Below are 25,760 nucleotides of genomic sequence, written 5' to 3'. Positions count from 1 at the left end.
GATGCTAATTAATTTTATGTGCTTTGTTCAAAAGACTCTTTTCGCTTTTATATTTATGATTTTTACTGGTTTTTTTGATTATTGTCATTTTCCTACATAAATTAGTCGTCATTTTATTATCCAAATAATTTGGAATCCTTTTCACTAATAACTGAAGGAGCAGGAAAATTAGTATCGGTTTATATTTTAGATTATTTTTTATCATAAATATAGCCAAAAAAGGAGGAAGTAAGCCAAGTAAAACTTTTAAAAGTAAGAATATATAATATTATTTGATATTGGTATTTAATAGAATCACAGTCTTCCTCCAAAGGACCAGTACATCCCAACTTACAATTTTTATGACATTCTTTACAATTTTTGACCTATTACTACTAATCAGTAAAGTAGTTATGTGGACACTCTGAAAGACAGGAGTTATTTAAAAGAATTAAACTTGATTAACATGTAAGACACTTTTAAAAATAATAAATTTTTTAAATGGTAATTCATCAATTTTAAATTACTTCAGATTAAGAAGGTCCAGAACACGTTTAGCAGGAAGAGTCACATTTTTAACAAGTGTTAGTTTAAGGGTCAGGATAATAAGAACCATCACATATTTATACACATTAATTATTTTGCAAAAATAATCCTTTTTAAAAATAAAAAAATTTATAAAATTTTGTAGAATTTTATCATTTTATTTACCTTATTTGCAGCTTAAGCAATTAGATGTAGATGGTCCATTACAAGTTTAGCAATTAGAATCACACTGTTTACATGAAACAGAGTTTGCATCAGGATATTAATTATAATTGCATGTTGTAAGACATTAATTTTGAACAGGGTCTAAGTATCTAGGTAATTAACAAGATTAACAATTATTAGAAGAACCTCCATAGCACGTAAAACAAGTAGAGTCACATGGAGTACACTGGTTATTTTTAGAATTATTATAATAGTTTACTGGACATTAGGTAATACACTAGTTTTCAAATAAAAATGTGTTACCAGAGCAAGAGAGACAGTTGCTATTAGTAGGACCAGAACAAGAGGCACACGATGGATCACAAGAAGAACATGTTTAATTAATTTGATTTTAGTATTAATCTAAATTGCATTTGGATACACATGTACTAGAGACCTATTAATAAAAGTAAGGGGCTTTGCAGCTTAAACAATTATTATTGTTAGCCCCGTTACACGTATAGCATGTAGAGTCGCATGGACTACACTAGTTGTTTTAAGTATTGTTATAATAATTTACTGGACATTAGGCTATACATTAGTTTTGATATAAAAATGTGTTTCCAGAGCAAGAGAGACAATTTTTATTACTAGGACCAGAACAAGAGGCACATGAAGGATCACAAGAAGAACATGTTTAATTACTTGTATTTTAATATTAATTAGTATTGCATGTTTATACACACATTTTAGAGGTTTGTTAATAAAATAAATCTGGGGCTTAGCAGCTCAAGCAGTTATTGTTGCCAGCTCCATTGCAAGTTTGACATGATTAATCACATGGTTAACAAATATTGTTATTAGTTTCTTTGATAAAAAAATATTAATTTAAGAAAAAATAAACAATTTTACATAATATAGGAAAGGTATTGGAAGGACATGTGCTTATGCATTAATTTTAATACAAATATAATGATCCACTGCAACTTGTGCAAGAATTTGAGTCTCCTTTTTATTATTGAAATAATTAAAGCAATTCATTTTTTTTATGAAGAATTAAATTTAATTTTTAATTTAATTAAAGCGGAGGTAATAAGCGAGTCTTGAAAAATTAATGAATTTTTATATATGGAAAAATAAATAAATTTCATTCGTTTTTGAAGACCACTATTGCTAATACCCTCCCTCAAAATAAAATTGAATATTTACCAGGACTTTAACAGTTGTAGCATGTTGCATCGCATTTTTAGCAAATATTAGTAGAAGATAGGACAAAATAGGAATCATCACATTTAGATAAGCATTATTTACTTTATAAAAATAGTCCTTTTAAAAAAATATTTTTATTTTATTTTAATAGTTAGGCTAAAAAGTTAAAATATTTTATTACCTTATATGCAGCTTTTACAATTTGAAGTAGATGGACCATCACATGTTAAGCAGGAATTATCACATTATTTACATGAGATAGAATTTGTGTCAGGATATTGATTTGAATTGCAATTTTAAAGACACTAATTTGATGTAGGTTCAAAATATAAAGGTAATTAACAAGATGTACAATTATTAGTAGCTATTCCATTGCATGTATAGCAGCTAGAGTCACACTAAGTACACTAATTATTCTGAGTATTATTATAATACTTTTTAGGACAGTTAGAAATACATTAATTTTAATATAAGAATAAACTTCCAGTGCATGTAACACAATTATTATTATTAGGACCTGAACATGTTGCACATGATGGATCGCAAGAAGAACAAATTAAATTGTTAGGATCTGAATTATTTTAGTATTGATTTGGATTACACTAAGATACACATGTTTTTGAGCTCTATTAAAATAAACTTAGAGCTAAACAACTTTAACAATTATTGTTGTTTGGCCCATCGCATGTTTTGCAAGAATTATGACAAGGTTAACAAATATTATTGTTAGTTTCTAATTTATTGAAAATTTTATTACTTAAAACAAAAATAAACAATTTTTACATGTTAAATAGAACGTATTAGTAGGACATGTGTTTATGCACTAATTAGAAAATAAGTACAAAGTACCCGAGCAACTTGTACATGAATTTTAATCTCCTATTTAAATTTGAATTTATAATATACTCTCAAAGAAATAATAATAAATTTAATTCAAAGAATAGTTTTTTTCATTTTTATTTAAAATTATTATAAAATTAAATTTATTACCAGGACTTATACAATTATAACATGTAGGATCACATACTTAACATTTCCAATTAGTCTGGTCAGTCCAATATTTTGAAGGGCAATTGCTTAGACAGGATTTATTTGGATTTAAATATGTATTAGTCTTACAAGTTAAGCAGGAAGTGTTGCTCTCTTTTTAAAATAAAAAAGATTATCTTATTTTAATTCAACAAATAAAGACCAATAATAATTTTTATCTTGAAAACTTAATAATGAATTTATTTTTTATTTTAAAAAAATAATTTACAAGGAGTTGAGCAAGTTAAGCATGTAGAATCACATGGTTGACAAATTTTATTTGAATCTGTAGCAAATCCATCTGGGCATGTAGATACACATTAAAGGTTATACAGAAAATAGCTGGAGGAACATTTACTACATCCTTTAGCATCACAGACTAAACAATTAGGGGAACACTTTATTTTAAATTATAATAAAAATAAATGCATTTTATTTAGTTATTTTATTTTTTTTACATAATCAACAAGCACAAATAACTCTCTTATACCATATGACTCATCAAAAGGTTCTGTGTCTAAATTTGTTTTGAATTATAAGCTAAGCGAAGTACTTGTATGTGTAAAATTTTTAAAATTGTAGATTATTTAATCATTATATTATACTCTTCCACATAAATTTGCACCCCCATCACTTAAGCCTCTTACTGTTGTAATCTAAGCACTTCCATCTACAATTAATTAAACATTTTCATTATCCCATGAATCAATTTTATATAAAGTATATCCTATTGCAATAGACCAGTGAGGTTATCTAAAAAAAAGTTAATTAAAAATCAGATTTTACTGGTAAAATATTAGAAATTTACAATCCAGTAAACGAACTAGAAATCTAAGCATTCAGTGAACTTAAATATGCTCCACCTAATATTGTTTTACCATTACAAACAGTTGTTAATGCCCTACTAGATTTCGAATTAAAACCTAAAAATCCTGAGGTAGTGAGGCCAGCGCCTTTAATTTCACTCTCACCAAAATATGTATTAAACATAGTTTACAGCAAATAGTTTCCATCTTAAAATTTAGATTTTTAATTAAAAATAAAAAATTAAAATATAGAATTTACAGCTAGTTAAAGATTTTAAATCTTAACATTACTACCCATTTAATGTAGAGTATGATGGGCAGCTTGATACACAATATCCGTTTAGTAAAAAAAATCCTGATTTACAAGATGTACACAAACCACTTGAGCAAGTATTACATGTAGAAGTGCTACAAAAATCTTAAACACACAGTTAACCTGTAGAATCTTTAACGTATCCTGCTTGACAAGTTAGAATGCATTAATTGCTTAACGCAGAGTAACCCGGACTGCATGTGCAAGTATTTCCACTTTAAGTAGAATTAGGTGGGCATTTTAGACATTGATTTGCTGTAGGACCACTACAAGTTAAGCAAGAGTCATGACAAGTATCTACATATAGATAAAAATTCTTAAAACCATAACCCTCATTACTTATAGCTTCGTCTGTTTGAGATTGAATTGCTACAGTTATGGAAGAACTTGAATGCGTAATATTATAATAGTATAGGACTAATTCATCCCTCCATCCGTTTGATGGAAAGCATAAAAATTATCCACCACCAGCACTCTATTTTTGATATGTATCTGTGTTTCCATTAATCTTAACATAGATGTAATCATTAGGATCTAAAGATTAATAAAGAATCAAGTCAAATCTGATTGATAGACTCCAATGAGGAGGAATATTTGTAAATGTTTTAGAAGAAGTAGTATCACCTTATCCAAAAAATCCCATCACACTTTAGTTTGAAAATTCTGTAAAATCAGTCGTTTAGCATTAGGATACTTTATTTGAAACCCATTAAACGCCAGAGCTATTGAAATTTGAAGTCAACTCCTATGCCACAATCTACTCAGCTATAAATTTAAAATAAGTTATTTTCCTAGTTGAATAAACTTAAAAAGAGAATTAAAAAGACAAAGTATACCTCCACAAGCTACATGTATTAAAATAAGAATTTATAGGAGTGAAGTATATTTGGTAGTCATCATTTTTACAAAATTTAAAAATTAACCTTAACAAAATTAAATTAAATGTTTCTTCTACTTTTTTTATTACTTTATCAAGTATGAACTTTTATTTTTAAATTAATTAATATTAGCAAATATACAATATCATCTAATTAAAATTTTAAGGAGATATTACATTTTTATGAATAAAAAAGGATTCATTTAAATGAGTGGTAAAATTGATGAAATTGCGATTTATATTAATCCAAGTAATAATGGTTAAATAATTTATACTATTGCAAAAAAAATATATTAGATATATAAATTAATTTTCAATAAATTTTGTATTAAAATAGGTTAGTAATAATTTTATTTATTATTAAAAGCCAAAAATTTAAATATTTATTAAAATAATTATTTTGAAAAACATAATCTATGTACAAAATGGGTTTTATGAATCAAGTTAAATCCTTTTGTTATTTATTGTATTTTCCTTGAACATTAAGTAAATTTAGTGAGAATATCTATTTTAGATAAATAAAGAATAATATATTTTATTGAATATCATGCTAATTATTTGTTAGGATATTTACTCTTTGACAGAGAAATGCTATTTGATATTTATGTATTAAAATCTTACCTAATTATACTATTTCAGGACTAAATATAGTAAACACAATAATCTCTCTTTAATAATCAGAAATATTCAATTTTAGTGATTTTGATTAATTATTATTACTGGAGTAAATTAATGAATGATTATTTATTATTTATTTACATAAAGGGAAATAAGTACATATACCTACTTTAAAAAGTCTTCGGAAAAGTATCATAAATCCAAAACTAGGAGAGATATTTCAAAGAAATATTTTTATTATTAAAGGGCACAATTTTTATGCCTATAAACAGTCCTAATTAGGGGGGATGAGGGGGGTTTGAAAGTTTAGCCGATAGTTATAAAAATCATCAGTTTTAAAATTTATAATTTTTATTAAATCAAATTTGTCTAATACATATGTTTATTAAAACCCCTTCATAAATATTTTAAAATTATAAAATATTGAAACAAAAATACTTTTTGGTTTAATTTCCTGAGCCAGTATATAGTAGTTAAATCAGCTGAGATAAAATAAATAGAATTTATTACCAAATTTATGCTAGATAATCCAATTAATAATCTAATTAATATAAATTAGGTTATTAATTTTTATTAAAAATGAAGTTCTTTTAATTATTAAAATTTAATCTTCAATTAAAAATAGTTTATTATTAAATATAATAGGTACTTTAAAACTTAATATTTGCTCAAATAGTTAAAGCTCTAAAAAATTTTTTACTATATTAACTATTTTCATGCATACATGAAGTATACTATTGACTGTGCATGCGCATTCCTTTGTTAAAAAAAGACATTTCTAGTTTAAAATTGATACAGATATATAGCTAATCACCTTATTTTTTATACAAAATATAAGTTAGTTAAAAATTTGTATATTTTAGCACTACTACTTTCATTATATAAAGCATATATGTACTTAATAGCAAAGATGTACTCAAATAAACTTAGTAATTATTAAAATATAAAGAAATCAACGAGAAAAACTGATCCATAATAAATACTCCATATTCTATCCTTCAAAAATTTTAAAGACTCAAGCTAAGGTAAAAACCAAAAATAGATATGTATACCTAAGATTGCTATGAAGAAAAATACAATAGTCGATATAAATTTAAAAGATAGTCTAACCAATGCTTATTGAATAATTTTAAAAGTTTGTTTAACTACTAAACTGAACAATAATGCAAAAATTATCATAAATTGTAAGTTCTATTTATTTATATTATTAATTAAATATTGTTTTTAAACAATAGATAAATTTACCTCATATACAAATTCAGTAGATAAGAAAAATGCTTAGTATTTTAAAAATATTAAAGTTGCTCTTACAAATCTAGATGCTTCTGTATCATTAAACTAAAATAAAGACACCCATTCATTACCTAACTAAGTTTTTTAAAAAATGATTGAAATGTATTACATTAAAGTAAAAAGGGTTTATTATTTGTTTCAATTTATATTTTTAAGTAAAAATATCTTATTTTTTTGTTATTTTTTAAATTGAATGTTTGAATGAAAACTCAATGTTTAAAATAAAATATTTACTATGGTAAACTTAAATATTTGATTAGGCTTATACTTAATGACGGGATGTAATTTAATTTAAACCCCGCTTTTATTTAATACTTTTCCATTAGAGATAAATGAAGGATTAACAAAATTATTCTATGTAGATACTAATTAGCTTGCTGTTTTAGTATGAGAAAGTTAATTTGTATCGAAATAAGGTAATTAGCATTCAAAAGTCTATTAAGATCTATCATAAAAATGATGTTTGTAAAATTTTTATCTAGGTCTTCTATTTCCAACTCTTTTCATTTAATCTAAATCTATTCAATGCTTAAGTACTAATTAATTTTATGTGTTTTGCTATTCAAATGACCCTTTTGGATTTTATATTTATGGTTTTTCCTGGCTTTTTTGATTGTTATCATTTTCCTACATAAATTAGTTGTCATTTTACTATCAAAATAATTTGGAATCCTTTTCACTAATAATCGAAGGAGCAGGAATATTAGTATTGGTTTATATTTTAGATTATTTTTTATCATAAATATAGCCAAAAAAGGAGGAAGTAAGTCAAGTAAAACTTTTAAAAGTAAGAATATAAAGTATTATTTGATATTGGTATTTAATAGAATCACAGTCTTCCTCCAAAGGACCTGTACATCCCAACTTACAATGTTTATGACATTCTTTACAATTTTTGACCTATTACTACTAATCAGTAAAGTAGTTATTTGGAAAATCTGAAAGACAGGATTTGTTTATAAAAATTAAACTTGATTAACATTTAAGACACTTTTAAATATAATAAATTATTTAAATGGTAATTCATCAAATATAATTTACTTCAGATTAAGAAGATCCTGAACACGTTTAGCAGGAAGAGTGACATTTTTAACAAGTATTAGTTTGAGGATCAGGATAATAAGAGCCATCACATATTTATACACATTAATTATTTTGCAAAAATAATCCTTTTTAAAAATAAAAAAATTTTGAAAATTTTTAATAATTTGTTATCATTATTAACCTTATTTGCAGCTTAAGCAATTAGATGCAGATGATCCATTACAAGTTTAACAATTAGAATCACACTATTTGCATGAAACAGAGTTTGCATCAGGATATTAATTCTAACTACATGTAGTAAGACATTAATTTTAAATAGGGTCTAAATATCTAGGTAATTAACAGGATTAAAAATTATTACAAGAACTTCCATTGCAAGTAAAACAAGTAGAGTCACATGTAGTACACTGGTTATTTTTAGAATTGTTATAATAGTTTACTGGACATTAGGTAATACACTAGTTTTCAAATAAAAATGTGTTTCCAGAGCAAGAGAGACAATTTTTATTACTAGGACCAGAACAAGAGGCACATGAAGAATTACAAGAAGAACATGTTTAATTACTTTTATTTTAATATTAATTAGTATTGCATGTTTATACACACATTTTAGAGGTTTGCTAATAAAATAAATCCTGGGCTATGCAACTCAAGCAATTATTGTTGCCAGCTCCATTGCAAGTTTCACATGATTAATCACATGGTTAACAAATATTGTTATTAGTTTCTTTTGATAAAAAATATTAATTTAAGTAAAATTAAACAATTTTACATTATATAGGAAAGGTATTGGAAGGACATGTGCTTATACATTAATTTTAATACAAATATAATGAACCACTGCAACTTGTGCAAGAATTTGAGTCTCCTTTTTATTATTGAAATAATTAAAGCAATCCATTTTTTTAATTAAGAATTAAATTTAATTTTGAATAAATTAAAGAGGAGGTAATAGGTGAGTCTTGAAAAATTAATGAATGAATTCTTTTATAAAAAGAATAAAAATATTAAAGTAAAACAATTTATTAAATAAAGTTAATTTTATTTGTACATACATATATACATATCTAAAATGGTATAAGCAATAATTTTATTATAAATATAAAAATTCAATTAATTTTAGTGATTTTGATTAACTATTTTTACTGGGGTAAATTAATGAATGATTATTTATTTACATTAGAGCATACGTCTAACATTATCTTACTTAAATCAAATTATACTAAAAAATCAAAGGAAGATAAGTAAAAATATTACAAAAACTAAATATTTGAATTATTCTAAACAAAAATACTTCATTAATTTTAAATTTAACTATTAGTTCTGATTTTAAAACCAAATTTAAATTTAGGGAATTTATACATTTTGTCATATTTCATAAATAATTGTTTGTTATTTTGAAAAATCAAAATTAAGTTGTGTAAAATACCTAGATAGGATAATGGTTTGAAATTTAAAAATAATAATGGTTAATATTTTTTTAAAAATCCTTAAACAATCTATATCTTTATGAGATATAGATTCAGTTCAATGTAACAATTTTAGTATTAACCAATCACAATCTGCTTAAAATAATATTTCATCTGATGTTGATAAAATATTTATTCAATAATCATATATTAATAAATCTTTTGCAAAAAATTTATCAGTAGAATCAAATCATTTTAGTATCTTATTTGATTTAAGTAATCTAAATTAAAAAAGCTAATGAAGAAAAGTTTTTACTCAATATGTTTTTATTTTTTAAAAAAAGACTTTTTTTGGAATACAAAACAAAAGATTTTAGTTATTAATATTTCTGAAAATGCTTTTATAAGTTTTAAAATCTATTTTATAAAAAGTTACTAAAATAAATATGTACATATGATTACAAATATATATTTTAATAACTTATCATTTTATTTTAGGAAGTTTACTTCCATTATATTAGGGATGTATAAATAATTAAAAAAATTTGACAAAAAAAAAATGCTCTAGACGTAGATTGAGAAGAGTAAGAAATCCTAACAGAAACTGAGGACAAAATTTATCTCAGCAACTGGAATTGAACGAATCATAATATTGCCCATACTTAGATTTCATGGTAGAGTTATATTTGTTCCCCTGATAAAACTATCCAAAATAAAATAATTACATAATCATGTTAAAACTTACTGTTATAGTGTATAAGAGAGTCATTAAATGTGTTTAGAAACAAGTATTTATTTTTAGAAATAATTTAATTAAATTTTATATTAATAGCTGATTCTAATTTTACAGATAATTTGTGCTGAAAGACTTAGGGTTATTGGTATGGAATTTAAAATATTTAAATGATTGTAATATGAAATAAATGGATGATTTCTGTAGAGAATCTCTGGTATTTCTTAACATATATTTGTTTGTTTTAGATAAAAACAGTATAAAAAACAAAAATTCTGAATATTACATTTTTCTGAATGAGCTCTTAAAAGATAAAAAGGAAAATAAATAAAATAGTTTTAATAAATAGATTTTTAACTAAAAAACAAACGTTTAAATAATATGAATGTTTAATAAAGTAAAAATATTTTTATTCTTTGATATACTGTAAATGCTCATTAATTAAGGCATTCCCTAAGTATCTTTTTAGCCCAAAAAAAAGTGCCACACCATAATCAAAAAAATAAAAAATTTAAGAAAAAAATGCCTTAATTAATGAGCATTTACAGTATTATTTTAAAATTAAGAAATAATTAAAAAAAAGAATCAATCAATTTATTAATATAAAAAATATTTTTGAACAATGATTTAGCTTGATATAAACAAAGACATATAAATATATATCTTACTTTTATTAAATCATCTTATTTTTTATATAAAATATTCGTTAGCTAAGTATTTGTACATGTTAGCAAGTTTATTTTCATTATATAATGCATTTAAATACTTAATAGTAAAGATATACTCAATGAAGCTGAATAATTATTAAAATATAATGAAATCAGCTCCAAAGAGTATTCCATAGTAAATACTCCAAGTTTTATCTTTTAAAAACTTTAAAGATTCTAGTTAAGGTACAAACCAAAAATACGCATGTATGCCCAAAATTGCGATGAAAAAGAACACAAAGGCTGCTATTAATTTAAAAGATTTTCTCACCAATACTAAATGTATAATCTTAAAAGCTTATTTAACTGTTATACTGAATAACAAAGCTAAAATTAGCAAATACTAAAAGCTCTAAATATTAATTTATTTAATTTGTTAAATATTTTATATCAAATAAAGTAATAAGTTTACTTCATAAACAAATTCAGTTGATAAGAAAAATGCTTAGTATTTTAAAAATATTAGAGTTGCTCTTATAAACCTAGTTGTTTCTGTATCATAAAAATAAAATAAAGATACCCATTCATTTCCTAACTAAATATTAAATAAAAAATTAATTAAAATTTATTTTTTAAACTAAACTAAGAAGGGATTCATTTTTAAATTTAATTCTCTGTTAGAATGAATAATATTTTATTTTGTACTGTTAATACTTATTAAAAATTTAATTCAATAAAAATATATTTCCCATTCTCAATTTTTTTAAAGAAAGTTATTACTAAGGTAAACTTAAATATTTGATTTGCTTGATACTTATAAATGTAAGGTAATATAACCTAAACTCCTCTTTTATTCAACTCTTTTTAATTAGATAAATAAGATGGATCAATAAGATTTGTCTAAGTGGGCACAAACTAGTTAAGGCTCTTAGTAAGAGTGGGTTAATTTGCGTTCATATGAGGTAATTAGCACTCAAAAATTTGAGATGATTTATCATAAAAAGGTTATTTGTAAAATTTTTATCTAGGTCTTCTGTTTCCGACTCTTTTCATTTTATCTAATTCAATTTTCATTTAAAATTGCAAAGTTTGCAGCTGTTGCGCTATTAGATCTTTATCATTTTATTGTGAGGGCGCCTCTGTTGCAGTTTATATTTACTATTTTTCTTCATTTTTATTATTATTTTCTTACAAAAATTAGTTTTCGCTCTATCTTGCAAATAAATTAGAAATCTTATCACTATTAACAGAAAGAGGAGGGAAGTTAGTATCTGTAAATATTTTGGATTATTTTTTATCATAGAAATAACCAGAAAGCGAAGAAGCAATCCAAATAAAGCATTTACCAGTTAGTATGTAAAATATGATTTGATATTAATATTTGATTGAATCACAATCCTCCTCTAAAGGACCTTTACATCCCATTTTACAATATTTATGACATTCTTTACATTCTTTGGTCTATTACTACTAATCAGTAAAGTAGTTATTAGGACATTCTGAAAGGCAGGAATTATTTAAAAAGATTAATTAAGATGAACAAGAAAGACACTTTTTATATAAAATAATATTAATTAATTAAATTATGACTCTTCAATAATTAATTACTTCAGATTATGAAGGTCCAGAACAGGTTAAGCATGTAGAGTCACATTTTTAGCAAATATTAGTTTGAGGCACAACATAATTAGAATCATCACATTTGGATTTACATTAATTATTTTACAAAAATAATCCTTTTTAATAAAATAAACATCAATTTTAAAGTTTTTTATATTTTATAATTGTATAAACCTTGTTTGCAACTTTTGCAGTTTGAATCAGTAGGACCATCACATGTCAAACATGAAGGATCACATGATTAGCATGAAATTGAGACTGAATCAGGATATTAATTTGAACTACATTACTGAACGCACTGATTTGACCCAGAATCAAAATATAATGGTAACTAGCAAGATTTACAGTTATTAGGAGCTGCTCCACTGCAAGTGTAGCAAGTAGAGTCACATTAAGTACACTAATTGTTCTGAATGTTATTATAATACTTTACAGGACAGTTAGGAATACATTTATTTTAATATAAGTATAAACTTCCAGTACATGTAAGGCAATTATTATTATTAGGACCTGAACAAGTTGCACATGATGAATCACAAGCAGAGCAAGTTTAATTGTTTGGATCCTAAATATTCTTATATTAATTTGGATCACAGTTGGATACACAAGTTTTAGATTGTTATTAGTAAAATAAACCAGGAGCTAAACAGCTCAAACAATTATTATTGTTAGGTCCATCACATGTTTTGCAAGAGCTATCACATGGTTAACAAATATTATTGTTAGTTTCTAATTGATAAATATTCTTAATATTAATAAAAAATAATAATTATTATTTTTACATGTTTGTTTGTATGTATTAGAAGGGCATGTGTTTATGCACTAATTTGATGATAAGTACAAAGTACCAGAGCAGCTAGTACATGAATTAGAATCTCCTATTTATCAATTAAATATATATTTAGTCTTTGAAAAAAATAATATTTTTTATTTATTTTTATCATTAAACTTCTGAAAAAAATTAATACCAGGACTTTTGCAATTATAACATGGAGAGTTACATTATTAGCACTTCCATGTATTATCACCCCAATATTAGGAAGGACAGTTGATTTTACATGATTTATCTGGATTTAAATATGTATTAGGCTTACAAGTTACACAAGAGGTATTGCTTTCTTTTTGAAATAAATATAATAATTAAATAAATAATAAAACAATAAATAATCTGTTTCTTAAATAGTTATTATTTATTTAATTCCTTTTTTTATTTTAATTATTTACATGGAGTTGAGCAAGTTAAGCAGGTTGAATCACATGGTTAGCAAGTTTTATTTGAATCTGAAGCAAAACCATCTGGACATACAAGAACACACTAATAATTGTAGAGAAAATAGGTAGATGAGCATTTGCTGCATCCTTTAGCATCACAAGTTAAACAATTAGAAGTGCACTATATTTAAAAATAATAACAAAATAAATAAAGGTTTTTTAGTCGATTGATATATAATAAATATTTACGTAATCAACTAGAATATATAACTCTCTAATACCATAGGATTCAACAAACGGGTCGCTATTTAAACTAGTTGTAAATTGTAAGCTAAGTGAAGTGCTTGTATGAGTAAAATTTTTAGAAATTTAATTAATTTAATCATTGTATACTACTCTCCCACATATATTTGATCCCCCATCATTTATGTTTTGTGTTGTTGTAACTAATACCTAACCATCTACAGTTAATTAAACATTTTCATTATTCCATGCATCAATTTTATATAAAGTATATCCAATAACTATAGACCAGTGAGGTTATCTAAAAAGTTAAATTTATTTATATATTGATTATTATATTTATATCTATTAAAGTATAAGAAGTTTACAATCCAGTAAATTATCTAGAAATTTAAGCATTCTTTGAACTTAGATATGCTCCACCTAGTAATGTTTTACCATTACAAACTGTAGTCAATGCTCTACTAGCTTATGAATTATACCCTAGAAATCCTGTAAATTTTAGACCAGCCCCAATAACTTCACCCTCTCCAAAGTAAGTATTAAACATTGCTTATAGCAAATAGCTTCCATCTTAAAAATTTGATTGTTAAATAAAAATATAATATAAAAATATAGAAAATACAGCTAGTTGAAGACATTTTATCTATGCATTACTATCCACTTAATGTAGAGTATGATGGGCAACTTGATACACAATTTCCATTTAATAAGTAAAATCCTGATTTGCAAGAAGTACATAAACCACTTGAACAATTATTGCAAGTAGAACTATTACAAAAATCTTAAACACAGAGTTTACCTGTAGAATCTTTAACATATCCTGCTTAGCAACTTAAAATGCACGAATTGCTTAAGGCATAGTAGCCAGAATTGCATGTACATGTATTTCCGGTTTATGTAGAATATTGAGGACAAGATAGACACTATGAAGCAGTAGGTCCACTGCAAGTCAAGCAAGTATCATGACAAGTATCTACATACAGATAAACATTCTTAAAACCATAGCCTTCATTTGATATTGGCTCATTTGTTAGAGATTATATTGTCACAGCTAAGGAAGAACTTGAATGCGTAATATTATAATAGTAGAGGACTAATTCATCTTTATATTAGTTTGTAGTAATGCATGTATAATAACCTCCAGCAGGATTTTGTTTAACATAAGTATCTGTGTTTCCATTAATCTTCACATAGATATAATCTTCATTAATGTCTAAAGATTGGTAAAGTATTAAATCAAATCTGATTGATATACTCCAGTGAGGAGGAATATTTGTAAATGTTCTAGTAGAAGTAGTCGCACCTAAACCAAAAAATCCCATAACGCTTTGGTTTGAAAATTCTGTAAAATCTGCTGTTTGGCATTAAGTGACAGTAGTTTAAGACCATTAAACACTAGGACTTGAGAAGGTGGAAGTTAATTCTGATAACACAAGTTTCTCAGCTATCGATTTATCATACATTGTTTTGTTATTTGAATAAATTAATAAAATTAGTGAGAAAAAAAACTATACCTCCATAAGTTATGCGTATTAATGTAATAATTTACAGGAGCAAAGTATATTTTATTGCCATATACTGATATTGAAAAATAAACTTTAGGAAATTTAATCAAAAGATGTTTTCTAGTTTTTGTTAATATTATTCCAATTAATCAAATAATATTTATATATTTGAATATTAATTATTTGATACAGAAAAAATTAATATTTAATAAGGTGATATTACAATTTGATGAATAAAAAGCTTTAAGTTAAATAAGTGGTAAAATTAATCGGTATGGTTAGAGTATTTAATTTTCATTAATAAATAATTTAATAGTTAATTCTAGCCTTTGCTATTAAGATATGAAGATTAAAAAGTGATATTGTTAAATTGATTAAAAATAATTTTTCTTTACTATTTATTAACTAAAAATAAATTTAAACAAACATAATTTAAAAAAATCAATCAATAAAGAATAATAAATAGATAATTTTTTTAATTAAGTTCTATCTTTTTGTTTTTTTTATATTTTCCCCTCAAAATAATTTATTATTACTCTTTAATCATAAGCAAAATAATTTAAATTTACCATACAATCTTAGACTGAAAATCTGAAGTAAATTTAGTTATAAAAATGCTAAAAACTCAAATAAAGAAATTCTATTTTATTAATTATAAAGTTACTATTTTAATTTATATTTCTTATTGCGTTAAATATTTGTATGGTGATAAACAATATATCAGTTCATTTTTAAATATCGTATCTTAGTAACTAAAATTTTCTATCAAGTAAATTAAAATATCAATTACATATATTACTCTATTTGTTTTTCTGAAAAAAAATTTTTACTTTCTAGTGATTAGCAATCTAATTTACTGGAATAAATAAATGGATGTTGATTTATATACTTTTTACAGATATCTAAATGTATAGATAGATTCATTAATTTAAAAAGATAAAAGAAAATAATTACTTATGATTAATTTCTTAAAAATGAAATTGCTTCATTACTTTACTTTTAAAATAAATGTATTTCTTCTGTTTGAAAATGAATAAGTAAAATAAATAAAATAAAAGACAAAATATTCAAAAATTATTTTTTTCTTAAATTTAAAATTTATCATAAAATTTTACAAAATGCTCTTCGCTTATATTATAGGCTTGAATTTGAGCAAACAAATTTAGAATTTTTATTCATAGCTTTTTTATCTTTCTTTAAAACTTTTTTTCTTCTCTCTCTGTGTATTATTTTATATGCTATTAAATTTTGCTTGTATCATTCAAGCATATATTTTATAAATCTTTTTTTAAAAATAATCTATTAGTACATCAGATTATTTGTGTATTTTTTCATACTTTGAGTAACTTAAATTTATTAAATTAGTAATGATATTTTATTTCTCAATTTTTTTATTAAAAAATTTTCATCCCACAAATATATTAAATACTATTTATTTTTAATAAAAATCATAATAGATATTATCTATTGTGAGTTTTAAATCAAATAATTATTCTTAATTTTTTTTCTGAATTTGGAATTAATTAACTTGAAGGTAAGTATTTTTAAAAATTGATCAAAATGAGTCTGGGATAGTATCCTTATCTTATTATATATTAATAGAATGAAATAAATAAAAACATATGTATGTGTATATTAATATATCTTAATTTTAATATAAAATATTTGTTAACTAAGTACTTAAAAATTTTACTAAATCTAATTTTATTATAGATTTTCAACTATTTATTAGTATTTTTGTAAATTTGTGTGATAATCTACCCTAAAAATTTAAAAAAAGGAAATCCTTACATTTTTCAAACAAGATATTGTTGATTTTAACTTACAATTTCTTAGATTAAATATTTGATTTATCAAATAAGAGTAGCGTCACTAAGAGATATTTTTTAGCTTTCAAAATCTTAAATTTTTTTTATTAATTATCTAAAAAATTTAGTTATTCGTCCTTTGATTGCAATGCTTGCTTACATAAATCAAAGTAAAGCTAAATAAGGATAATAAAAAAATATGTTTAAAAAGAAATGGTATAAATTGTTATCACATAATATATTATTTATTTAATTTTATTAAATGTGTATTAAAAATATAATTTAGATTTTGAGATAAATCTCCTAACTGTTTTCAAAATTTACTACAATCTTAATAATTAATTATTTTTATATTACTATTAAATTATTTATGTATAAATAATGCCATTTTTTTTGAAGATTCAGAAATTTTAACTCCTGAAATAATAAGATTTTATTTAATAAGAATTGATGAATATTCAAATAAATAAAAACATAATAACTTAAAATATAATTATTATAAAATTAATTTAATAAAAATAATCAAATATATAATATATACATTTAATACATAATCAATCTCTAATTTAGGAGATTTTTTATATAAAATATTTGTTTGCCAGCAAAAATTAAATTTTTGATATCTTCACTTTATTAAATTACTAATTTAAATATTTTACTGTCAAAATTAATTAGAATAAACTAAATATCTGTTAAAATATAATCAAATCAGCTACAAAAACAATCACATAAAGTAAGCTCCATCTGATATCTTTTAACATTTAAAGGCTTTTTAGTTGAGGAATAAACCATAAAGTAATATGTGCTGCTATTAAAGTGATCAAAAAAAAAGTAGCTAATTATACACATTTTGATGACATTTTAGTTATCGAGCGATGAAATAAGGTAAAAAACTACTTCATAGTCCATCCAAAGATGAAGGAAATTGCTATCAAATATATTGCTTTCTATTTTAATTTAAATTTAATAACTAGTGATAAAATAAATAAATTATTTACTTAGCATAAAAGCTCTGCCGATAAAAAAAAAGCTAAGTACTTCACTAATATTAAAGTTGCCCTTGTAAATCTATTTAAATTTGAATCGTAAAAGTAGAATAGAGAAACCCACTCATTACCTAACTATATTTTAGACAATAATATTAATATAACTTAATTTTTTTTAAAAATTTTTATTACTAAAGCAAATTTTAATAGCTAAGCAGTTTTATATTTTTAAACATAAGGTTTTATTTCTTAATTTTCCTAAATTTAACAGCCTGATTTTTATATATTTGGAATAGTAGATATACTTTGTGCTTATTCATTTTAACCCTTAACATTTTAGCCACCATTCACAGTAAAGGCACTTGATGGCAATTAAAACTCAAATTATTATATCTACTTATCATAAAAAGGGTCCTTGTGAAATTTTTGTCTTGGCCTCCTATTGCCTATATTTTTTAATTTATCTGAATCAAGTTTAATTTAAACTTAATGTGCTTGCTTTTCTACATTAATAATATCTTATTAATTTTATGAAGAGGCAGATTCTGGCTTAGATTTACTTGATAATTTCTCTTCTATACCATTTTGTTATAGATTTTAAATATCATTCTCAACTTAAGGAGAGTTAAAATTATTAATTTATATATCCTATTTATCGCCTACAAAAACAGAAGTCCTAGGAGGTTCAACTTATACTTTAGACTACTTTTTATCCAAAATAAATCCTGAAATAGAAGAAATAAGCCAAATAAAGCATTTTCCAGCCAAAATGTAAAATATAATTTAATATTAGTATTTAATAGAGTCACAATCTTCAGCTAGTTCTCCACTGCATCCTAAATTACATTTGTAATTACATAATATACATTCTTTCTTTTATTAACCTTATAAAGTATAATATCCATTAGGACATTCTGAGTAGCACTAAGAGTTGATGAATATTAAACTGGATACACATGAAGTACACTTTTAATTGAAAAATAAAAAATTATTTTTTAAATGATTGACTATTTGATTTAATTACTTCTTTAGAGGAAGGACCACTACATGTTAAGCATGAATTATGGCATTACTAACAAATATTAGTATTAGGTTAAACATAATAATTTTGACTGCATTTTTAAACACATTAATTATTTTCTAAGAAAAGACCTTTTTTAATTTAAGTATTGAAAAATAGCATTTTAGGTATTATTACAAAAAGGAATTTTACCATTTATGCAACTGGTGCAAAATTACGATGTGGGGCCATTGCATGTCAAACATGAAGTATCACAAGATTTACATTAATTAGAAGTTTGATCTGGATATTAATTTGAATTACAAGTGTAAACACATTAGTTAGAAAGAGGATTAAAATATCTTTTATTTTAGCAGGAGAGACAATTATTTTACTTACTGCCATTACAAGTAAAACAAGTACTATCACATGGAGAGCATGTATTATTAGTATTATCGTTAAAGAAACCATCAGGACAGTTAGGAATACATTAGTTTTAATAAAAAAATAAATTTCCAGAACATGATAAACAATTATTATTGTTGGGTCCTGAGCAAGTAGCACAATTAGAAGGACAAGGAGAACAAGACTAGTTAGTATCATTCTTATATTAATTAGCATTACAACTAGACTCACAAGTTGATGAGCTAGCTTAATAAAATAAAGGAGCTTAACAGCTTAAACAGTTGTTGCTATTTTATCCGTTGCAAGTTTTGCAATTTTTATCACATGATTGACAAATATTATTGTTGGTTTCTAAATTTAATAATAAATTTAAAATTTATTTATTTTTGGCTTTAAAAAAATAATTTTACATTTAAAAGGGTACTATCCAGGAGGACAAGTAGAAAGGCATTAATTATTATTCAAATATAAATCTCCACTACAACTTAAGCAAGATTTTGAATCTCCTAATTTTAAATAATAAATTTTTCACGAATTTATTTGATATTTTTTCAATATTATAAACTTTTAATTATTTAATAAATAACGAAATTGTTAAATTTTTATATAGTTTACCTGGACTTTTACAATTATAGCAAGTAGGACTGCAAGTCTAACAAATTTATTTGGTACTATCAGGCCAATAATTGTCTACACATGTATTTTAACATGAATTATCTGGATTAAGATATGTGTTAGGTTTGCAAGTTTGACAAGAAGTAGTACTCTCTAATTATATTTAAAATTAGAATGACAATAAATTTTAATCTAAATTATTCTCTTCTTCTTCAATATATATTACTATTTTAAGTAACTTTTATAAATAAAAATAATATTTTTTTTACATGGAAGTGAGCACGTGAGACATGATGCATCACAAGGTTAACATATATTACTTGTATCAGGGGCATAATTACTAGGACATTCAGTTACGCACTAGAAATTGTATACAAATAAATCATCTGAACATTTTGTGCAACCATTGGCATTACAAGCACCGCAATTAGGAGGACACTTTTAATGAAAAGATTGAAAATTTTTAATGTATTAAAATAATTTAACAATTTAATTTACATAATCAACTAAAATAAATAATTCTCTGATGCCATAAGATTATTCAAAGGCTGTTTAAGATAATGTAGAATTTATTTTTAAATTAAGATTTTAGCTTGAATGCGTAAAATTTTGAGAAACATATATAATTTCGTCGTTGAAAGAAACCCTACCACAAATATTACTTAATCCATTACTTGTAGTTGTGTTACGAGTAGTAGTGACTTTTATATCACCATCTATTATCATTTAAACAGATTCGTTGTTCCAATTATCAATTTTGTATAGTGTGTAACCTACCAATACACTCCAATGAGGAGCGCTTATTTAATAAAAAAATTTCAATATTTTTCAAATTCATTTTCCTCTTAAATTCTAATTAAATTTACAGTCTATTAAATGATTTATTTATTGAAGAATTAATAGAACTCAAATAAGCTCCACCTAAAAGGCTTTTTCCAGCACAAATAGTTGTCATAGCTCTACTTGGATTAGTTAAATAACCCTGAAATCCTAAAAATGATAATCCTGTTCCTGAAATTTCACCTTCTCCAAAATATGTACTAAACAAAGCTTTAAATAAATACTAACCATCTATTTAAAATTATTAAATAAACTTGTTTAATTAGTTAATAATTAATTATATTTACGGCTTGTCTAATTAATTATGTCAACACATTTTTATCCACTAACAGTAGTATATGATGGACAACTTTAGACACATTATCCATTCAATTAATAATAACCAGATTGGCAAAGAATACACATGCCTTTTTAGCAAGTTTAGCATACAAGACTGTAACAAAGACTCTGAATGCAAAGAGTTCCAGTTGAGTCTTAAATATATCCGTCAGGGCAAATGCTTACACATTAGTTATTTTAAGAATAAGTGCCGCTTTTACATGTACACGTATTTCCATCTTAAGTAGAATTAGGTGGACATGTTAGACATTGATCTGCTCCTGGTCCTTTACAACTTAGACAAGAATCATGACAAGTATCTACTGATAAGTAAAAATTCTTGAGTCCAAAACCTTCATTGTATATTGACTCATTTGTAATTCCCCAAACGAGAACAGTTAGAGAAGAACTAGTGTGAGTTGTTATATTTTTATAGTAAAGAACAATTTCATCATAATAATAATTATTTGGATAGCAAAAATAATATCCAAGCCAATACTTATCTTTTCTATATGAATCAGTTTACCCATTTAAAGTAACTTAAATAGAATCGTCGGGATCTAAAGATTGATAAAGAATGAGTTCGAATCTTATTGATATACTCCAATGGGGAGGTAAATTAGTAAAAGTTCTTTAGGTACTATTACTTGCTGTTCCTAGCCATCCTAATGCAGTGCTATTAGCAAATTCAGTAAAATCTGTTGCACCACATAAAAAAACAGTATTTGCATTCCATTAAATTTATTAGCTTGTATACACACCAGTTAACTCTGTTAATACAAGTTTTTCAGCTACATAAAATAAAATAATATTTTATTTAAAAGGATTATTACTAGGAAATAAATACATTACCTGCTTAAACTAGTCCTAAAAATATGATAATTAAGTTTGATGGATTTAGAAATTTATTTTTCATTTATGAATAAATTAGATTTTTTTTTATTAGTAGGCTATCAAAAAATTATTGAATTATTTTTTTTATAAAAATTATACAAAAAAACAATTCAAGCATTTTATTTTTATATTAATTGGTGAATTTAATAAATTTGAAGATTCTTTCTTACTAAAAAAGTAAGCTTTAAGGGTTTAAATTCACACAATAAAATTATTTTTATTTATAGAAATTTCATTTAATAAAGAAAAAAGCCTTAAATTTCTAAATATTTAAGATGAAAATTGATCACTTGCCAATTATTTACAAATACATACTAATATTGTATTAATAATAAAGAAATAATATAAAATTATAAATAAAATTTTGTAGATTGAGTTTTTTTATTTACCTTTTAAAGAAATATAAGTATTCATTCTTCAAGTATAGAAGTGTTAAATCATAAGGAATATAGGCTGTAAAGAGTAAAAGAATTGAATAGTTTGGCTAAAAATTTAAAGGATATCAAAATGTTAAAAATAAATCAATCAATTAATATTTTATATCTAAAAAAATTACACATAACTTGAATTGAATTTTAAAAAAATTTACCTTAAAATAAATTAGACTTTTTACAAATTTATAAGCACAGTAAGAAATTATTATTGATATTATAATCTTCAAATTTTAAAGCGTAAATAAAAGGATATTTAAAACATTTTCGTTTTCTATACCTGTCTGTAAATGTAGCGAAGGCGTATCCTTTTATAAAAAATCTTAAAATTTTGTAGTTTTTTTTGTATTATATTTTAAATTTTCAAAATATGTAATAGGAGCTACTGACAAGAATAAATTAGTTAGTAATAGTTAATCAAATATTTTCATGCAAGTGTAAAATCTAGAAAAAATCAAAGTCTAATTATTTATATTTTCTAATTAGACACACTTAAACATTCATACTCATAAAATGTATTCTCAATTTATTTCTTAGAATAAAATTTCTTTTTATTTTTTAACTTTACATAATAGTAAGTAATTTTTATTAAAATTAAAGCTACCATTTTGAATATTTAGTAATTGAGGCATATCAATATATTTTACCTTGCGTTCTTTGGATTATTTTATTAAAAATTTGAAAATAAATATAAATAAAAATTTTTTAAGATGTCCTAAATATGTTTTAATATATTCTTACAAATTTTAATCTGATTATAAATTAATTTGTTTATTTTAAGCAAAAAGTAGGCTAGTTAACTAACTATTAAGTTTTAGTAGGTAATTTAAACAACAACTAATAAGTAGTTTCTTTAACATTTTATATTATTTAATTTTTTTTATAAATTATTAATGTATTACTAATTAGCCAATTTTAGAAAGTATTAGTTTGTTAAAATAGTTATTTAGATACTATATGGAATATATATATTCAAAAAAGCTAAACTATTGTTAAAATAAAATAAAATCAGCAGCAAATAATATTCCATAATACAAGCTCCAAATTTCATTCTTAATCATTTTAAGGCTCATAAGCTATGGAGATACATATGAACAGCAATCAAAGCTAAGAAACTCAATAAAATTAATTGAATAAATTTTCAAAATAATTTTACCAGTAAACAGTGAAGAAGATATTTAACAAATTATTTTGAAGTCCATCCAAATAGCAGGCATGTTATCAATAAGTAGTAGAATTTCTAATTTTAAAAAATTTAGTTAATTTAGTAACTAAAAGTAAAAAATGTTTACCTTATTAATCAGTTCAGTTGAGAAAAAGAAGAACAGATACTCCTAAATGATTAAATAAATATTTCTATGAATGATAATTTTACCATTCACACAATTTTTATATTACCTTGCTGAAGGTCCATTACATGTCAAACATTTTGAATCATAAGATTTACACTAAATAGATGTTGGATTAGGAAATTAACATTTTATTATAATCAGTAAATATTAAAAGATATTCTGAATATAAATTCATTAATACCTTATAACCATGATTTTTCTCCTCTTCCAAATAACACTAAAATAGATAAGTAAATTTAAGAACTGATTCACTTTAGTTATCATTCTAACGAGTAAAAAAAGCAAATCCTGTAGCAACATGAAATGCGATCTTTACTCTTCCCTTAAACTGGTCAATTATTGTGAGAGTTTAGGCACATTTTTTTCATAATCGAAATAGAAAATCCAATTCCAAAAGCTAAATTCTATAAGATCTGATTTTAAAGATATTATATTTGAAAATTTATATAGTATTATTAATTTTAGTTGTATATAAATTAAAAATAGATTATTCATCAAATTCTTCATAGTGTAATATCTGTATAGTTTTCAATATATAATCAACATTAAAATTAAGTAAAATAATTCTATTTGTGTTTTTTTATTTGTTTTATCATTTTTTAATTTAAGTATATAATTTAAGATATTAAATTTTCAATTTATAAAATATTTTTATTTATAGTATAATACACTTAATTATTTTAAAATTAAATATTTATTACGAATAATAAAATAATTTCCAAATTCTTTTTAAAAACTATTGCAAACTTTAATTAATTTTTTACCTCTTAATTCGAAAAGTATATTAACAATTTCAAAAAATTCACCGAACGGATACTTCAATAAAAATAAATTAAAAATATAATATTTAAATTAATTCAACTATTTTAAAATAAAAATAATTTAATTTAATATTATAAATTTTATTTTAAAAATAATAAAAAAGGTTTGAATACCTAAACTTAATAAATTTTTATTTATTATATTAATCTAATTTATAGCTTATTCATGGAAGCACTATAATTTATTCATCATTCAATTTTATGTATTCGCATATTTATTTTTAAATCCTTATCAAAAATTTTTTGTAATTATAAGCCGCTTTATTTTATGTTATTATATTTAAATAAAAAATCATCATGTAATTTATTACTTAGAATAAAATTACTTTTTATTTTTTAAGTGTACAAAGTTACAAGTATTTTTTATAAAAATAAAAGTTATCATTTTTGATTCTTTAATTCTTGAAGTTTATCAATATATTTTTACATTTGATTTGTAAATTAGTTTATAAAAAATTAAAAATAGATATTAATAAAAATTTTTTAATATAAACTAAATACACTTTAATATTTTCATTCAAATTTTTTATATTTATAAGAGTAATTTGTTTCAATTTAAGTAAAAAATTTGCTATTTAACTAACTATAAACGTTTAGTAGGAAATTTAAATAAACAAGTAATAAATAATATCATATTTAATTTTATTTTATTTTTTATATAAATTATTAATTTATTACTAATTAGTAAATTTTAGAAAGTTCTAGTCTGTTAAATTATTTATTTAAGTATTGTATGGAGTAAAAATATTCAAAAAAGCTAAATAATTGTTAAAATACAACAAAGTCAGCAGCAGATACTATTCCATAATACAGGCTCCATGTTTCATCCTTAAGGAATTTAAGACTCATTTGCTATGGAACAAACCAAAAATACATATAAATAGCAATCAAAGCTAAAAAAGTCAATAAAATTAATTGAATAAATTTTGAAGATATTTTTGTAAGCAAATAGTGAACATATTTAAGCCACTGTTTTGAAGTCCATCCAAATAACAGACATGGTATCAATAAGAAGTATGATTACTAATTTAAGAAAATTTATTTAACTTAATAACTAAAA

At 23.2% G+C, this 25,760-nt stretch overlaps 4 protein-coding genes across 4 annotated transcripts; 1 reads left to right on the top strand and 3 right to left on the bottom strand. All coding sequences in view use genetic code 6, as the record gives it.

The window, feature by feature from the left end:
- Positions 1 to 491: 491 nt before the first annotated feature.
- Positions 492 to 5,001, bottom strand: TTHERM_00115530 (zinc finger lsd1 subclass family protein; the record flags this gene model as incomplete). Its single annotated transcript, XM_001010750.2, has 12 exons — positions 4,863 to 5,001; positions 3,973 to 4,791; positions 3,716 to 3,920; positions 3,366 to 3,660; positions 3,137 to 3,305; positions 2,869 to 3,021; positions 2,662 to 2,757; positions 2,060 to 2,611; positions 1,879 to 1,995; positions 1,582 to 1,677; positions 691 to 1,536; positions 492 to 634 (listed from the first exon to the last, which is right to left on the bottom strand). Exons 1-12 carry the CDS (start codon positions 4,924 to 4,926, stop codon positions 492 to 494), a joined length of 3,555 nt encoding a protein of 1,184 aa, XP_001010750.2. The 5' UTR covers positions 4,927 to 5,001.
- A 3,062-nt stretch (positions 5,002 to 8,063) lies between these two features.
- Positions 8,064 to 8,740, top strand: TTHERM_000115529 (hypothetical protein; the record flags this gene model as incomplete). The annotated part of the gene is made up of 3 exons (XM_012796254.1): positions 8,064 to 8,192; positions 8,294 to 8,561; positions 8,640 to 8,740. 3 exons carry the CDS (start codon positions 8,064 to 8,066, stop codon positions 8,738 to 8,740), a joined length of 498 nt encoding a protein of 165 aa, XP_012651708.1.
- Positions 8,741 to 10,678: 1,938 nt separating this feature from the next.
- On the bottom strand, positions 10,679 to 15,300 carry TTHERM_00115510 (zinc finger lsd1 subclass family protein; the record flags this gene model as incomplete). Its single annotated transcript, XM_001010748.3, has 12 exons — positions 10,679 to 11,059; positions 11,120 to 11,242; positions 11,428 to 12,198; positions 12,256 to 12,383; positions 12,442 to 12,996; positions 13,050 to 13,145; positions 13,236 to 13,385; positions 13,492 to 13,660; positions 13,729 to 14,023; positions 14,091 to 14,295; positions 14,348 to 15,169; positions 15,240 to 15,300. 12 exons carry the CDS (start codon positions 15,298 to 15,300, stop codon positions 10,679 to 10,681), a joined length of 3,756 nt encoding a protein of 1,251 aa, XP_001010748.3.
- Positions 15,301 to 17,592: 2,292 nt separating this feature from the next.
- Positions 17,593 to 22,051, bottom strand: TTHERM_00115500 (zinc finger lsd1 subclass family protein; the record flags this gene model as incomplete). The annotated part of the gene is made up of 11 exons (XM_001010747.2): positions 17,593 to 17,985; positions 18,037 to 18,159; positions 18,217 to 18,990; positions 19,049 to 19,176; positions 19,238 to 19,780; positions 19,840 to 19,935; positions 20,045 to 20,197; positions 20,314 to 20,482; positions 20,543 to 20,843; positions 20,911 to 21,115; positions 21,172 to 22,051. The coding sequence occupies 11 exons, from the start codon at positions 22,049 to 22,051 to the stop codon at positions 17,593 to 17,595; spliced, it is 3,765 nt and encodes a 1,254-aa protein (XP_001010747.2).
- Between the last annotated feature and the right edge of the window lie 3,709 nt (positions 22,052 to 25,760).

Source organism: Tetrahymena thermophila (genome assembly GCF_000189635.1).
Source record: "Tetrahymena thermophila SB210 genomic scaffold scf_8254752, whole genome shotgun sequence".
Classification (NCBI taxonomy): Eukaryota; Ciliophora; class Oligohymenophorea; order Hymenostomatida; family Tetrahymenidae; genus Tetrahymena; species Tetrahymena thermophila.
The sequence above is the reverse complement of the archived record's forward strand: the minus strand, read 5'-3'. Positions and strand labels throughout refer to the sequence as shown.